The sequence below is a fragment of the Ptychodera flava genome, chromosome 17 (assembly GCF_041260155.1).
Source record: "Ptychodera flava strain L36383 chromosome 17, AS_Pfla_20210202, whole genome shotgun sequence".
NCBI classification, from domain to species: domain Eukaryota; kingdom Metazoa; phylum Hemichordata; class Enteropneusta; family Ptychoderidae; genus Ptychodera; species Ptychodera flava.
The window spans coordinates 31,145,884-31,163,791 of record NC_091944.1 but is presented as its reverse complement, the minus strand read 5'-3'; the positions used below and the strand labels follow the sequence as shown (position 1 = coordinate 31,163,791).

Sequence of the window (17,908 nt, the reverse complement as noted above, 5' to 3'; positions counted from 1 at the left end):
TGGGTAGTAGAGTGGAATGACATGTGTACATCATCAATATCAGGCACAGTCAGCTCGAATTTCGCCAGCACGACAACACGTCCACATGAGTGTACATGTACGCGCCCTAATCGATGGTGACTGCATGACTAGTTCACTTAGAATCTAAACACGATGATAAATCTTCGTCAACTTAGATTCGTGTCCATTTTTCCGCGTTTCTGTCATTGGACAAGGCAACAAATGTATCGAAAGCTCAGGACAGATTGTTTCGCAGCAGGGGGCCTGACCGTTGGGTCGAATCCATGTGCTCGCCTCAGGCTCAGGCCCTCTGTCATTGCCCACTGAACTCACACTTTGAGTTAGTGTGGACGTAAGTCTTGACATGATAAATCGCACGGTATAGGAGAAATCCATATTTACCGTTAATTTGTTTTAAAGATTGTCGTATGCGCAATATGCCACACTGCATACCTATATAAAAAGTACATCATACTTCTATCGGCAAAGGCACAAGATTGATTCTGCAGACAGTGCCAGTGGATCAAATTACTGCAACAGGAAATAAATCTGAGATCTGAGGGAACAGGCCCAACAACTTTAACCTTAAACTTAAAGTTACTAAGTCTATGTGTGTGTTGCAATGTTTTTGCTCTATATATCAGCCACTGTGTCTCAGCCTACTTCCCAAAGCATGCAAAATTGCCATGTTGATACTAAAACATTTACTCAAAATTCACAGCACATTTTATTTTTCAAAAGCAGTGGAAAGTATTTTTGTAATGACAAAAACAAATTCTTAGATGAATGTACATACTTTTTGATCATCAAACGTATTTCAAGATGATGTTGGCATGCAATGAGGAAACAGATACTTGAGGAAACATATGCAGGACAAAACTGCCGTAATGAAGTTTTCAAAGCTGCCTGGTTCTTTAGGACCACATGATCCCAAGTGTTTAGGCTGACATGCACTGCTTTGATAAGTTGTAATTGTAAAGTATCATTGATATCAATGAATAATTTCAAATCAGCCAATCAGCTACAACCTTTCAAGCAGCTGCATGCTAGCCCAAAATCAGCCAATCAGCTACAACCTTTCAAGCAGCTGCACGCCGCCTTTAGTTCTCACCAACCGGACCTAAATTTGGGTTCAACTGATCATTTAACATACCTGTGACATTTTATTTTTTGTGATTTTATTCATAGTTTCAGACACCATATTTATCATCAAAATCTACATATTAGCCATAAAATATTCTTGTTCTAGGCCATGATTTCCTTATTAAGTTTATATCAGAAAGAGGTCTTATCTCACTGTCAGATTGCTCATCTTAGCTAAATCACCGCATTATTCATGGATTCAAAGTGACTTTGGAAAGTGTCTTTAGTACAGCTAATGAAAGTAATGGTCAAACATTATGGGGGGAAAAAACTTTGAAGTATTGAATGAAGAATTTGAAAGTTGTTCCACAAAAATCTATATTTCAACAGTGAAAATTTGCACATAATTTTACTGAGAGGTGTCCTACAAGAATCTATACATCAGCAGAAGTTAATGACAATTTTGCAATAATTTTGCAATGTAAAATCTTAAAGGAATGGTTGAGGAACTTTGAAGACATTGGCCAATCTTACCGGATTTCCTTTTTCAGCCTTTCAGAGTACTACATGAATGGTAGAAAGCATGGATGAAGCCAAGGTTAAAGAGATCAAATCCATGATAAGAGCAGTCATACAGTCTAGTAAAGAAGGAGTCCTTTCCAAAAGGTTTAATAGTAAGTACTCTGTCTTGTCCAAAACATGCTGTATGAGAGCAGCTCCTTGCTCGTGACCAACACCTCCAAATGATTGACAATTTGCTCATGGCTTAAAGTTATCTCGACAAATTTAGTTTTGAATTTTATCATAAAAACATTTGAGCAAACTCCAATTAGCGGGCAAAAAATTACAAATTCTTTGCCAGTTTATATGATAAGTATATTGTTCCCAAATAATTTTTGTAATATTTTTCAGTAATTTTTCAATGTTAGTCCGTGGTTTTCTTCAAATACTCATGATGTAATGACCTTGTCACCACACATCTTTGACTTGCGATGACACAGTCACTATGTCACTTGTTTTTTTCTACGCTGAAACGGAGAAGAATATTGGGAAATAATATGTAACTATTACCTAAGTAAATGTGTACATTTCATATTGAAGGTATACAGTCACCTATAGTCTAGATATGCCCATATATGGTCAAAGGGGCGTTCCTTGGTATTCAAAATGCCCATGGTAGGGCGCTGTTTTTAAAAAGCGGCCACCCGCTTAAAATCTGTGATTGATTAGATTTTCTCTTTCCATGGTAACTGTGGCAAAATCGAGACAGGTGACAGTATACCTCTAAAGCCCTTTTACTTTTACATTTTTGCATTTTTTCCTACCAAATAAATACCATCCAATCATTGTAGAGATGTTTTTGATTCCTGTTATTGTTGTCTCTGAAAATGTCACTATTTGAATCCTTGGCATTGAATTTGGTTGAGTGCAAAAAGTACAGCTAATGGGACTTTAAACCTAGTTTACTGATTTGTCGACTGTCAAATATTTTCATCAGGTCAGTCACTTCAAACAAGTTATAGTAACATGTTAATGATTTTAACTCCGAGGGTATGATTGTGCAAGCTCAGGGGGTGATCATGGAAGGTTTGAGAACTTACAATGTTCAGTACTGCTCTAGGAAGTCATAGCCATGGCGGAACCTCACCTGAAACACATTTAGCATTCCACATGATATCTACCCATAATAATTCCACATGGTATCAATATGCTGACTACCGGTAAATATTTTTGTCACCTGCTCAGAACCATAAGAAACCAAAGTAAAGGGATGTTATATTGAGCAAAACCATGGGAATTGAAATGTCCCTAATGTCCTGTGCTGAGGTAGAACAGTTGTCCTGCAAGTTTCACTGTACCAATAGCAAACTACAAGTTCACTGACCCTAGCAACAAGCAGGGCTGCCAATGAAGCTGTTCTGTAAATGCTAAAAGTGGTTCAATTGTAGGAAGGCATCACAGTAGGCAGTGAAGAGGGCATCTCTTTTATGTCAGTATCATCACGGTGAGAAAATCATGTGCTGATGAGAAGGCAGTAGAGAACTTTAATTGTTATGGGAAGAGCACTGAGGAGTTCTTGTGATGGGAAGAGGGACACATGGGAGTTTGGTACTGGGGAGGGGAAAGGGGAAAAATATTTGAGTTGGAACGAAGATAGTGGGAGGTCAGTTGTGAACAGCATTTACCTTCCCATCCAAAATTTAAATTTTGCCAAAAATTCTTTTAAAAGCCATATTAAGGTGGCGGTAAAGGCTAGAGCGTCAGTTATAAACTTCAATAAAACTATTAAAACATAAAAGTAGTCAACATTTTCTGTGGAATAAAAAAAAACTAGACATTTGGGCTCATAGGCATTACAGAGTTATAGCCCATCGAAACTTCTGAAAAACTGACCAAATAAGAGGAAGTTGGGGAGTCCTTAGTGTATTAACTATGGTAGAGGTCCCCTAGCTTTTAAAAAAAAGTTTGAAAAGGGAAAGTCATTTTTTACTGTTTTTCAGGAAAGTTTGACAAGGCAGTGCTTGCATTCAGAATGTGTGACTGCTATTGTAAATGCCTTTTTAGATTCTTTGAGTGTCAAAGAGGTGTCAAAAGTGAGATTAACCAAAAAGACTGCTCTGTGACTTCAAAAGAGGGGTGCAAATATGGCTTGTTTTCAACATTTTTGACAGAATAACAGTTTTCCTACATAATTTTATACCAATTTAATCCAACCTTTGAAATGAGATATGGACATGGAATTTTTACAGCCTATTAACAAGGTTACAGATAAGATTTGTACGGCACAATTTTCCTGTATTTGAAGTACTTTTTGAAAAATCACATTTTGAAATTTGAAAGAATTTTTTAATAATTTTTTGATATGTAAACCCATGTAAAATCATAAAAACAAATTTTATCTACAAATCCTGCCGTACAAATCTTACAATTAATAATGTCAACATATTTATAACTAATTTGGTAATATTAATACTATCCAATTATTATTAATGTAAAAAAATATGAAAAATTAAATTTTAATATTGATTGGTGTCATTTTTCAAAATCATGGCTACAAATATACAATTTTTATATTCTTTGGAGAAAGTATTAACTAAGGGAGTTATCCTGAAAATTTGAACTAAATATCTTGATTCTAACACTTGAAACTTTACATTAACTCTGAGAAAAGAATTGGTTCAAAAATAGCCTTTACCGCTACCTTAACACTAATAAAAACACTGAAAACATATCTGGTTACAATTTCTTGATATAGGCTGGTTGGCAGCCCCCTGAATAAGGATTATCCTTGACTTTTGACCTTGGGATTACTCTACACAAGATAACATGCTTTTGTAAACTTTCATTCTTGCAGGAGAATATCATGGCATAACTGGACAGAATGTTCCGTACAAAGAGCTTGGTTTTCAGTCTTTGGATTCTTATTTGAAAAGCATCCCGGATATAGTGGCCATCAAAGTGTATGTACACATTGACCTTGTATCATGAGAATTGATTTTCTTTCTGTAACAAACTGAAAATAATTGAAAACTGTGATTACTTTCTACAATGCAGTATTCTTCATTTTGTAGTATCAACTGACAGCACAATTCTCCAGCCATTTTCAGTGGAAGACATATTATAGATCCATAATGGGCAAACTGCCAATTCCAAATAAATTGCCTGCCCTCATACACCATAGTTTACATTATATACATTCCTGCATACATTTTGCATTTTGTTAAGTTAAAAGTTTTGCATTCTAATCTGTTATCCATTCATCACATAAAATGAAATTTTGAACACCCTTCATACCCTTCATGCTTTTGTTGTTTGCCAAGTCCTTTATCGGCACAAGTACAACGATTGTTTGTCTTTTTGGATGTGATTGCTGGCTACTCTGCCAGTTTAGTAAGTACAATAATATGTGTGTTGAAATCAAATCAAGAAATTGCTGAATTTTCACCAATTGTAAAATGTTACAGTACATAGCGCTACTAAGAACATAGATTGAACTGTCCACATCTGGAGCTGTGACTGTCCTTCATGTTAACATTATTCAATAGATTAGTTTCTTTTCAGTGTGGTCTTCAGTGTTGCAATATACCAGATAGTTCTTGAGGGCACAAAAAAAGATTCTTTGAATTAATTCCAACTCTTCTGGAGTTGTGACTGTCATACAAATGTTTCTTTAATCCATATTGCTAGAGTTATTTCACAACAAAGTCTGTCAGTGAATCTGTGTTAAAATGGTAGAACTTTCAGGCTTTTCACACTGCATTAACCCATTGAGTGCCAAAGTCAGTTTTTGTCCACTGTAAAAAATACAACCCAGAAAATTTTCTTTTCATTTTTTTTTCAATTTTTCCAAAATTTTGTTCAAAAATTGTAGTTAATGAAGAGTAGTATCAATTTAGTCTAAAATTATCAAAAAAGTACAGAAAAAATAATAAAAATAGGTAAAACTCTTTCACCAGAATTTTGGTGGGAAAACGTACAGAACTCAAAGGGTTAAAGGTCACAATGAATGGAATTTAACTAGTTTGTGGTATTATTTACATATATATCAAAAGTAATCATAGTAAATAATGTCAGATGGGCAACCATTCAACATTCCTCACAATGGTAATACTCCTGATAAACAAATTTATATTTAAAAATGACAGTTTGACTTGTTTCAGATTTTTCCATTGAATAACTGTCTCTGCTAATGATTGTCCAGTAACAGGGATGGTGAGAAGGTGTACTTTGCAGTAGCTGATGATAGCACAGCACATCTTGCTAAGATGATATCAAAGCAAAGATCTGCCCGAAAGAGAAACATAATCAAGGTTGGTCACACTAACAACTTGATGTTGACAAGTAAATTCTTGTTATAGTTGAGAAGCAGAAAAATTGTGTACTTCAAAAGTTTAATTCATCTGCAGTAAGTGTACGTCCTTTACTGAGAAAGGAAAGTTTTCTGATGGCATTAAACAGAGAAGACTACTGCATCAGATTTCAATGGATTCTATGGAAAACAAAATCTTTCCGAGTGTGAATAAGATAAGTACCGGTACATATACCAGTATACATGTAAAAACACAGACAGGTACCGCACTGAGAACTACAGGCCATTAAACATTAGTGACTTAAATATGTAGGATGACGTTTCAGAAACTTGTTAACATAATTTGATGAAAAGTTCATCATGTTAGATTTGGATCATAGAATTCAGGTAGGAGATAGTTCAGACCCAGCAGACCAATGTTGAAATTCCCATGATTATTCCCAGTATTTACTCATATTCACAGATACATGAATTACTTTATTTGACTCTATCCTTTGTTCCAAGGTCAAACCATTCAGAAGGCCAACTTTCCCAACACCCAGGAGAAGCTCTAGTCGAACTTTCCCAAGTCGTTATGGTCCAATGGCAACACCAAGATCAAGTTATACCTCCTCGTCATCGCCTGCCCCACCGAAACTTAGATCTGTTATTTATGTACCACCAACGGTAGTTACATCTTGTCATCAACTAAAAATAATAAAGTAGTTGTATATGGCGGGTCCAGTACTCGTTAAATTTGCAGCCCAGCAGGATCCTTACTGTGTGCTGTTTCTACAACCCATACATAACATACACACTTACAATATTAGTTTTGATGAGGATTATATTCCTTATTCAATATTTCCTGCAAGAAAAATGCACCCCTTTCAGGCAATTCACAAAAGAATTCTGTGAATTTGGTTGGCTGTTAGATAGTATTCAAGCAAACTAGAAGATATATACCAACAAATATATACCAGCATGTACGATCAAACACCGGTAGGGGTTATTGAATGGCCAATTTACAACTTGTGAAAAATATTTTTTACCAAATGAACCATTCAACATTCAGCTTTCCCCAATGAGTAATTAATTTACATTTGATGAGAAGTTGATTATAATGCAGCATTTTGCTATTTACCAGCGATGATCTCCAGCAGATAAAGTGGAAATACCCACCGCTTGTCTCATGTCGTCAGCTTAAATGCACTGTACAAGGTTGAAGCCATGCATGTACTGTGCTCTGTAGATGGTCATGTCATGTGAAATGTATCCAGATTTATCAACCATCCAAGGCTGAAGGAAGAAATATCAATTTTATGAGCTATTAATTGCCTATTCTAGTGTTCAGAAATGTCAAAAGTAACATAAACAGATAGTTCCCATGTCACCGTCTAAATTTGAAGCAATCCTATTGTTTGCTGTTTGAAAAGTTAAAAATCTACTATGAGAAATGGGTATGAAATTGTCAATGGAATATGTAAAATAATTGACTTCAATTATGTTCTGTTGTCCACAGACCACATTCAGGCCAATGATACGCAGTGATCTTCCAGTCAAACCAAGCACTAGTAACACAAGCCTCAAGTTTGGATCTACCTATGAAGTGCCTCCACGCTTCAAGAAGAAGCAACAGGAACCGCCAGCCGGATCAAAGAGGAAGGACAGCAGCAGTAGCTTCTCAACAGTCTCCGAAAATTCCACTGAGGATCAGAGAACCTCACTTCCGGATCCCAAAGTTGAAAAAATGTTGAAAGGTATGTGTGCCTTCATTGAAGTCAAATTGCAGTCAACCAGAAGAAAGCAAAGCCAGTCAAAGTTTTACATTTGATTTGCTGTCAAAGCATCATTAACTTCTCCTATAGACAAGGTGAAGTTTACTATACTAAATCATGGTCATATCATGTGACATTGTCAGTATAGTGCAGTGAGTTTCCATAATGGTGCTTTTTTGGGTATGTGCATATTAATTAGTACCACATCAGACAGTGTCCCTTGAACTGGATGGTGCCCGGCAACAGGTCTGACTTCTGTTAATGCAATTTAATTCAATTTTGACTCACATTCAACTGAGTGGAAAATTGAGTTTATCAACCTGATTTAACAACCAAATAAAATTACTAACTATAGAAAAGTAACTTTATTTGTGTAAGCACCCAGTATCTAGAGAACGTAATATTCTTTAGAAATTTTGGGTGGGCGTTTACTTGGATCCCACCCTGACATAATAAAAGGTGATTTGTTTTCTGACAGTAAAGTGACAGAAAAAGTGCAACGTACGGTATCTTGTTCAAAATTTGTTGGTTAATTTGTCTGATGTCAAATGTATAACAAATGGCCCTTTTTTCGGCCACAAAATATCGGTAGACAGGAATAAAACAAAAATGTAGGATGTTAGAGACTCATGCAGTACACTATGATTTAGTTTTTTAGCTCCGCTGTCAGCGACGCGGAGCTTATCAAATAGGTTGATTTTCCGTCGTCGTCCGTCAACAATTGCCTTCTCCTCTGAAACCGCAAGTCCAATTGCTTTGAAATTTTATATGCAGTTCACTTGGGGTGACCTCACTTAAGTTTGTTCAAATTGTGGTGATATTTGCATATTTGTATTTTTGGGGCATTTTTTGGTGTTTTTGGTAAAAAAATCTTCTTCTCTGAAACCGCTTGTCCGATTGCTTTTAAATTTGATATGCAGTTTACTGAGGGTGACTTCAGTCAGATTTTTTCAAGTCGTGGTGAAATTTGCATATTTGTATTTTTCAGGCAATTTTTGTCATTTTTGGTAAAAAAATCTTTAAAAATCTTCTTCTTCAAAACTTCAAGTCAGATAGCTTTGATATTTGGTACATATGTCCCTAGGGACGATCTATTTCAGATTTGTTCAAATTGTGCAGAAATATGCAAATTTGCATTTTTAAGGCAAGTTTTGCCATTTTTGGTCAAAAAATGTTTTTTTCAAAAAGTACTGGTCTGATAGTTTTGAAATTTGGTATACAGGTTCCTATAGATGAACTTAGTAATATGTATTGAATTTCTGATGAAATCTGTAATTTTGTATTTTTGGGGCAATTTTTGCCATTTTTGGTCAAAAAATGTGTATTTCCAAAACTGCTCATCTGATAGCTTTGAAATTTGGTATACAGGTTCCTACAGATCACCTTAATGATATTTATTGAAATTATGATGAAATCTGCAATTTTGTAATTTAAGGGCAATTTTTGCCATTTTTGGTCAAAAAGTGTGTTTCTCAAAAAGTGCTGTTCTGATAGCTTTGAAATTTGGTATACAGGTTTCTACAGATGAGCTAAGTAATATATATTGAATTTCTGATGAAATCTGTAATTTTGTATTTTTGGGGCAATTTTGCCGTTTTTGGTCAGAAAGTTTCAGTCTTAAAAAACTACTCATCGGATAGCTTTGGTTGACAAAGTATGATGAAATTGTGTAGTTTTGCAGCTTATTTTAGCCACTTTTTTCTGGCCATTGCATTGAGCTATCAAAGATTTCCACCTTCTTCATCAACATGTGTCAAAAATAGTTACTCTCTACATAAACACAGCGGAGCTATATCGGCCGCTAGGTCGCTTGTTTACAGTAAAATTCAAAAACAAAGTTGTGATTGTACTTGCATTTCACCAACCTTACATGTCCCTTTTGCGAGACACACCTCAGTTATAAAATAATTCAGTGTGTTTCTACACAATTCAGTACGGTTTAAGTATTCACATCAACTCTCTAGTGACAGGATGTAACACTGAACATCAATAAAAAATTGACAATTACTTTTGTTGATTATTTTGCAGGAGTAAAAGATTACAAATCTTTATTGAATATCTACTGTTCTAAAAAGAAGGGATCCCTCAAAGCTATATACACAAGTTTCCAGTCGCCAACATTTCACTGGGTTAGTTCAGTAGACATTGACGGAAACAGATTCACCAGCAGTGAGAGTTCCAACTCTAAGAAGGAAGCTGAGCATTTTGCCGCTAAAGCCGCTATCAGAGGATTGTTTGAGGACATATCAACACTGATTAATTTTGAGAAATACAAGAATACTGGTAAGATTTATTTGTTTGTGAGTTTGCCAAGTGATTACGTCTGCATGTAGGAGTGGAGGCATTGTTGTTCCTGTAGGTAGGCAGCTTATGGATTTAATTGCAATTCTGTCAATACATTTGTAGCCACATGTCCATTGTAATGAATTTGTAATTTAGAAACTCATTTACATTCTGTCTATATCTGCGTGACTGCTGAGAGCAAATGAAATATTTGTGTATTCTTCAGAGATTTACCATAGCGGTGATGTTGCTTGGTCAGCACAGACAGCATTGCCGAAGAAGTGAAAATTTATGAGACTCGTGCGTCCAGCCGTTAAAGTCAGCCCACTTTACAGAAACCAACACCTTGACACATGCAAATGAAGTTTTTTTATCACTGTCAAACATCACCAAGTGAATTTCCATGATTTAAATGAACATGCGGTGACAAAAACTGCATAGGGGAAAAAATATATCTAAACTTGAAATAATACATTTGAAAAAAGAAATTGAAATAGTAACGGTTTCTGATTTATCTATTGTGTCTAATGTGAATTTTCTACTGCCAAGAGCACTTATATCAAAATCTTTTTGACTGATATCATATAAAATTATGATGTATACGGTACATTAAGCAATACTCTTTTGTTACACTGTATGGCCTTACCATCCAAGTATTTTTATTTGTCTGTTTGATTAACCCTTTGAGAGCTGTAATTTTTCACGCCAATATTTTAGTGCAACATTTACTAATTTTTGTGAATTTTTCTGTAATTTTTTTTTTGATAATTTTTACCAAATGGACATCACATTTCATTGGCTATACTTTTTTATTAAAATTTTAGCAAAAATCAGAAAAAAATAGACTTGGGTATATTTTATAAAGGCGACAAAAATTGACTTTGGCGCTCAAAAGGTTAAAAAGTCTGTTGCACCAAGTCGTATTCCCTGAATTCTGTACTATTGAGATCTGAGATCATTATGGGCAAAAAAAATGTAGTATTTCATCCAACTTCTTCACTCTTTTTACTTCATACGATAAAATTCCAAAATGGCCTGATATAAAAGTGGTCCATTTACTCCCTAGTGTACACAGTTTCCAGACAAATCCAATAGTTTGTTTAATGTTGTATGTTTGCAGACAAAGTAGAGAATGAAGATACAGTGGAACCCGCAGAACAGAAAATGAAAAGTCCTTCTAACACTGATGATGATGAATCTCTGGCACAAAACGTCAAAGAGGTAATTCAATAAATTCATCGTGACAGTGGACAGTATAAAAGCAGGCTGAGAGACCGACATTTCACATCTGGAACACCTAATACGTTGACAGACAGTGCACTGTTTCCCCAAAAGGCTTAACGTCAGGATGTATGGTTTAAGTATGATTGTGACAGCAGTTGTGTTGACTTTGATAAAAACTGTTTACGGAAATCTTTTGGAAAACATTGTACATTGTCTGAACTTGACTTTATCATGAGTTCTAAGTGAATGTATTCATAGACTAAGAGTGTGTGGTTCTGTCTAAGCAGGTGATCAGATGTACATGTTTCAAAATTTCAATCCAATGCAGCAATTCCTCACAGTAGCATGTAGTTTGGTTAAATATTAGTTTTCCGCATACTTCCCTGGCATAGTGTCTTGTTGCATGGTAATTTGAATGTCCTTGGTATTTTGGTAAAAATCTGATTAGATTTATTAGTGAGGCAATGATCAGGCCTGGTTGGGAACGTTGATTTGCAATGCTGAATGATACTCACTCACTCATAGTACATGTATAATTCTGATGAAAGTAAAATGTATTATAAAAGAACTGAAAAATAATAGCTGTAAATCTCTTAAATAACCATGAAAGTTGCGTCCTGTTCAACAGCTTTATGCCATTGATTATACTAGTTCTATAAACATCGATCTTGAATGGTGTACGGGTATAGTGAGGATTTTCAGTATTTTTTCACAGATGATGGCAATGTTTGATTGATAAGTATCCATGGGCAGGAGAGGAAATCATATCTTTGTACCCATTTTCAGATTATAAAAACTTTTGATGAGAAAATAGCAAGTTAGAGTGAATGAACAGCAGAACACACTGACCAGTATTTACTATGATCACAACACGAGAAAAATATTTTTTGTTTGGATTAGTTCTTAGCTATTGTTTGATTGATAGTGCAATTGCAGAAACCAGTACACCATGGAGAGCATCTTAGTCAATTATTGCTTCTCTTTATTTCCAATACAGTTGATGCAAAGCAAACCTAATGGTCTGTGGAGTACAAGATTCAGGTTTGAATACAAGAACAAATTCTCCGAGGACCCTCCCCAAGATATCCTTGAAAAGATGCAAGACTGGAAAGATGTCGTGTCCATGGAAAGGTACAATAAATTGTTTTCTGATAAGTGAATATTTGATTTTATGTTATCTATGTACATCAAAGTCTAGATTTTCTCAAGGTTCTGTGTTCAGACTGTCAGACAGTTGTGACAGCGAATCATTTGTTGCTCATACAGATTTAAAATTTATACTGGGATCACTGGGTACATGTATTGTGTCAAAAAAAAGATCTTTGAACAACAGTATCAAACATAACTTATCTCAGGGAAAGACACTTATTTTTTTATCCACTTGCCCTTCGGGCAAGTGGGGGGTTCGGTTCACTTGCCCGAATTGGAAAACCACTTGCCCAGTATAATTTCCGTGTTTGAAAAAAGCTAAAACATTGGTTTTTCATTTCACGCACTTTATTTTGAAAATTATCATGTTATCATGAGAAAATGTCAGACATTCTCATAGGGCTCTACTCACACTTCTAAGAGTGTTGGATGGCTCATTTATATTAAATTAATTATTAAAGCCCCACTAGCTGTATCATATAGCATTCTTTATGTGATTTTACTTCTGAACCAAAACAAGTTTTTGGGAATGTGCTCTTTGAGGTGTTGGAATACAAGTATTGTTAACTGCCCAATGAGACTGCATGTGCAATTTTGAACAAGAAAAATAATAAATGTGTGCCTAAACGTTAAATGGCACCCCATGCAAATATAGCAAAAACAGTGTACACCGTGCATATATGCATTTGAATATTCACGGAAACAACAGAGTAGTCCAATGTAATGCATAGTGTTGAATGTTTTCAACCGTGTAAAAAATGCTTTGTTTTCTTTGTAGTATTGTGGAAATCAAAATAATGGTTAAAATGTAATGTCCAATTTTTCACTAAAGAATGTTTTGTAAAGCTGTAAAAGACTATATCCTGTAAATGGGTAGAATTTAAAGAAAACCAGAGAAAATAGGAAGCCTTTTTTAGGTCAACAAATTTCAAGATTTACAGCTTGTGGGGCTTTCATATTCATAGAAAAAATTCTAACAGTTCATATGTTTGTATGTTTACTTTCTTGGGGCTTAATGTACAAATGATAACAGCCATTTCAATTGGACCTTCAAGGTCTTTTTGCTTTTAAAAGTTTTAACTTATCTATACAGAAAGAAAAAAATCTGTAGCTATAAAGGAATGTTTTGAAGCTTCTGAAAATAATGTACTTCTTTGTCATGTTTTTACTGCGCTGATATCATACACAAGCCCTATGAAGTTTGGATTACCATTGCACTATACCAGTATCCTATGTTTTTCTAATAACCTAGGTGGTCTTTTTAATGCTCATGCGCAGACTAAATAGAATTTAAACCAACAACCTAAGGCGTCGGTGTTTTCAATGTTTCTCGAAAGCTGAGTTCTCTCGATGTCAAACTCGCTCCAATTGCTTCTTGACAGTCATTTTAGAATGGGAAAATTCACAAACAGAGAGGTTGGTTGCCACGGACAAGCAACTTTTGGCTTATTGACCAGAAAATTAAGTCAGTGTTCATTGAAAATTCAAAGACTGGACCCGTTGACACCAAAGCTTGCTCATGACTTTCATTGCATGTGGTCTTGCCACGATGCCACTCACTGTCACTCAACAAGTTATTGAAGAGTACGTTTTAGTAAAAGTCCCTTCTTTGTGGTGATTTTTCACCACTAGACTTTATTTTTACATCATTATAAACGTTCATACAAAGCACAAAAACCGCTGTGTGTTTCTTTCTTTACCATATCGAAATATTGTGAGACACCGTAACCTCACAGTCAATGCAATGAACTTTGGTGAACGTACGCTCCACCAGCTGAACAGCTTTTTCATATGCAAAATCAGCGTACGGTATTTTACCGGTGGTATTGTTTAAACTGCATTTTATTGAAAGCGATTACATGATTCTTTTCGTCAACTGTTCATGCAATTTTATGAAAAATCTTATGGAAATGTTCACAATGACATAATATGATTATTTTTTGTTGTTTAAGTCCGTGTTCCCTCATCAGAAAATCGCTCTCGTGAATTCGATTTCTAGGTAATTATTTTTTTCACTTGTCCCGTCGGGCAAGTGGCATCAGAGGTTCACTTGCCCGAACGCGACTTTCACTTGCCCCGGGCAATCGGACAACCCTTAGTGTCTTTCCCTGTATCTATTTTGCTTCCATAAGTATACCTTCAAACTAAGAAATGATATTATTAACAGGTTTCAGGACAAGATCATTCTTTACCCCGTGAAAGAAAAACCAAAAAAAACAACAGTTGAAGAGCAGTCCCTTGACAACCAGAAAAATAAGACTGGATCAGGCAATCTTAATGGAGAGTCCAGCAAGTATGACTTACAGATAAAAACAATTATATCACCAACAACTGGTGAAATGAGGAGATCTGTGACTGACAGGAGTAGTGTCAGTGATGACATATCTGGCAAGGTACAGACAAGTATTTGTTTTAGATTTGTTTCTGTCAAAGCTCTTGCCACACTTTTTTCTGTTTTACTGATGTACTTATTGTTTAATTTGTTGATTGATGTTTCTCTAATATTATATTCAGTATTTTATTCATTTTAAGCATTCTAAAATCTCAGTAACAAAATATGCCAGTGTGTGTGTGTAACCATTTTGGAATCAGAAGAATTCAAAGGGGAGACCACACTACACTAGAACTTCTTTGGAGTCACTCTGATATGTGCCCAAGTCTACCCTCTAGTGTACAACATCCCTAAATTTATAGGGCTCATGTAGGAAATTCAAGAAATGTCTTTTTGCCAGTTCTATACCAGTGCAAGATGGCTATTGATATGGAATGTGATCAGACTGTAAATCAGATATTCAAAGAAATCCTTAGTGTTGGGCAAAAGTCACATTGTCTGTGTATATGATCATGCCACTCTTTCATGTTGACTTTAGTTACATTATATCCCTATAAGGGGAGAATTTACACAATGTCATTCAAAAGCATACTTGATGTACAAAATTTCAATAGGAAGTTTAAGTAATGGTTGCTGGGAAGATTTATACTGTCAAGAAGTGGCTTTAATGGAGTTGAATTTGTTGACTTGAATCAGTCAATGGGGTTTTATCCCTACTAATGAAATGGAAGGAAAACATGTAACTTACGACTGTTTTATCACAGGAAGAGTCTGAGTTGAAGAGAAATAAATTGAAGATTAAACCAGCTGAAAATCCACCAATAGGGTAGGTGTTATATGAAGTCATGCTGTTTGGTTAATATTTGCTGTATAAATATTGACTGTGATGATTACTGGGCAGCTGGGAATATGAGTTTACAACCCACAGCAGATTTTATGTGTGAGTACTGATGGAAAAATTGTGCAATTAAATGTTATGCAGACATAAATTGCACGTAATCATGGTTGTCCCACAGGCATGATAAGGATTAATCATGAGTAGCATTGTTAACCCTTTTCCTGCCAGACAGTAATAACTGTATCACTTCCCCATCAGCCAAGTCAGTAAAAAGCGGTATTGAGCCAAAACATGACATATTTTCACCCACTTGGCTTGGTATGTTATAGCATCTTTTGTCCAAAAAAAATCAACTTTACTGTATTATGTTTTCAACAGCCTTCAAATGTACTGTATTATGTTAAAATACATCATATGGAATATGTTGTGTTTCATTAATTTTAACCATCTTGGCCTGGTGGTGAAATATGGATTTGCAGAGAAAGGGTTAAAGCACCATTAGCAGTAGCTTTTGATAGATATCCCAGTCTTTTTTGCTGCTTGTAAATGCAGTTTCTTGTTCTACTCCCAAATTTATGTCAAAACTCCATGTGGTCAACTCATATCAGATGAAATGTCCAATGTTATTATTGACAATTGTGTTTGATTCCTGACTAGAATTCATTTGTCAACAATAACATCATTGCATGTTAAAAGGTTGAGTTTGCTGTGCTTCTACTTTGAATTTCAACATACTTTAGGGAGAAAAAGAAATCATTGGTCTTGTTCTCTTGAACAGAAATAGTAAAAACACCAGCAAAAGCTAAAACTATTTTCCCTATAAGAATTTGAAAAGAAATATTATTTCTAGTTAAATTTTTTTTTCTCAGGACGCGAAAGGCAAGAAGCAAATTAAAACCATTTTCTTTACAATCCAATTTTGAATCAGAACAAATTAAACTTAGAATGTTACGGATCATTTCTGGCAAGTCATTTTGTCTTTTTGAAGTAATATGTAATGATTTATATTTTTCATGTATTTTTAAAATTATCTTTTTCCATCAAAGGTCTTCATGCAAAGGCTATATCTCACACATTGAAAATTGTTCAGAGTTCTACATTCATCGCAGCAACTGTAGTATCAATGATATTATGGATCTTATCTCAGAAAAATATTCAGTAAGTATTGGTTACGTTATAGTCATCCTGTTCATTGTAAATAGTAATCATTGCAACTTCTGTTCCGATAACCCTTTGCACCCTGACCCCCTGGTGACCTATGACATCATGCGGACATTTTTGCCTTAGCTTGGTTCAAAGGGTTTAATGGGTGGATTTAATGGTGTGGCAGACAATATTTACAGGGACAAAAATATGCCTTTTGATACTACATGTTATTATATAAAACAACTTTGTTTCCTGTTAATCTATCTAAAATAGGTTGAAGTACAAAGGATAGCTATGTCAACAGAGGATATTTTCCCAACTGACACATTTCCTTACTTTGTCCCATTGAATAGTCCAACTTGTGGGTGGGCAATGTCTCAGTGGTTTGCAGGTATCAAAAGGTTATAGTCTTGATACCAATACAATACATGAATTATGACATGAAATGCTATTGTTAATTAATGCTAGTCTGGACTGCAACCTATAGTCATGAATGGGCCAGTGTTGACAAGTTATAGTAACCATTTTAACATGACTTTGACAGTTGAACAAGAAGCTATCAGTATCACTGTTCTACAAACAGAAGATAAATACTGGATGTAAATATTAGAGACTATAGTTAAGGGAGCTTGTATTTAACTTGTGCTGTTTGTTGTTAACCAAACCAGATCTTTTTCATTAGCTGAGTCGTACAACTTGTGAGTTGGTATTGTCAGTCAACTTGATATTTTTGTTTTGTGGAAGGAATTTAAGAGTTTATGTCCACATTAAGTTACGATGAATCTTATTGAGGGCATGACAATCAATATGTAAGGCATAAGACATGTTAGGAAATAAATGTTCTCACCTGATCATAACTCTTGTCACTGAAACTTACTTTTCCTAATGCTTTTACATACAGCCTGTGAGCATACCATACAGCATGTAAGTACCACCTTGATGCAAACTAAAAAGTATTTTCTGCTCAGTCCTCAGAGGCATCACCGGCTGTAGTGTCTGGATATGGAAAAGGTGACTACTGCGTGGCTTTCTATGCACGTGATAAATGCTGGTGTCGTGCTGTTATTCTTGACCGCCATAAGAAAGCTCAGCAATTATACACACACCCACATCAGACAGAAGATACAGCGTCACAGGTATTGTGGTCATACAGGTTTAATCAAGTATGGTGTGAACTTAGCAGTAAAATAAGCTAAAAAATTGTGATTTTCCCCCTCAAATATCTCATTAGGAATCCAACAGGACAAAGTACTACAACAGCCATCTTAAGGCAGACATAGCTCTTGTCT

At 35.3% G+C, this 17,908-nt stretch overlaps 1 protein-coding gene across 1 annotated transcript in view; it reads left to right on the top strand.

Annotated features, from left to right (window-relative positions):
* Positions 1–17,908, top strand: part of LOC139116053 (tudor domain-containing protein 7B-like) — a 37,013-nt gene that overhangs the window by 172 nt on the left and 18,933 nt on the right. The window contains exons 2-13 of the mRNA XM_070678558.1: positions 1,635–1,757; positions 4,439–4,544; positions 5,786–5,894; positions 6,398–6,559; positions 7,392–7,629; positions 9,676–9,930; positions 11,051–11,151; positions 12,152–12,285; positions 14,471–14,696; positions 15,400–15,461; positions 16,520–16,631; positions 17,588–17,755. Coding sequence (XP_070534659.1) covers positions 1,655–1,757; positions 4,439–4,544; positions 5,786–5,894; positions 6,398–6,559; positions 7,392–7,629; positions 9,676–9,930; positions 11,051–11,151; positions 12,152–12,285; positions 14,471–14,696; positions 15,400–15,461; positions 16,520–16,631; positions 17,588–17,755 — 1,776 coding nt within the window. The 5' untranslated portion in view covers positions 1,635–1,654. The remainder of the gene's footprint in view (positions 1–1,634; positions 1,758–4,438; positions 4,545–5,785; positions 5,895–6,397; positions 6,560–7,391; positions 7,630–9,675; positions 9,931–11,050; positions 11,152–12,151; positions 12,286–14,470; positions 14,697–15,399; positions 15,462–16,519; positions 16,632–17,587; positions 17,756–17,908) is intronic.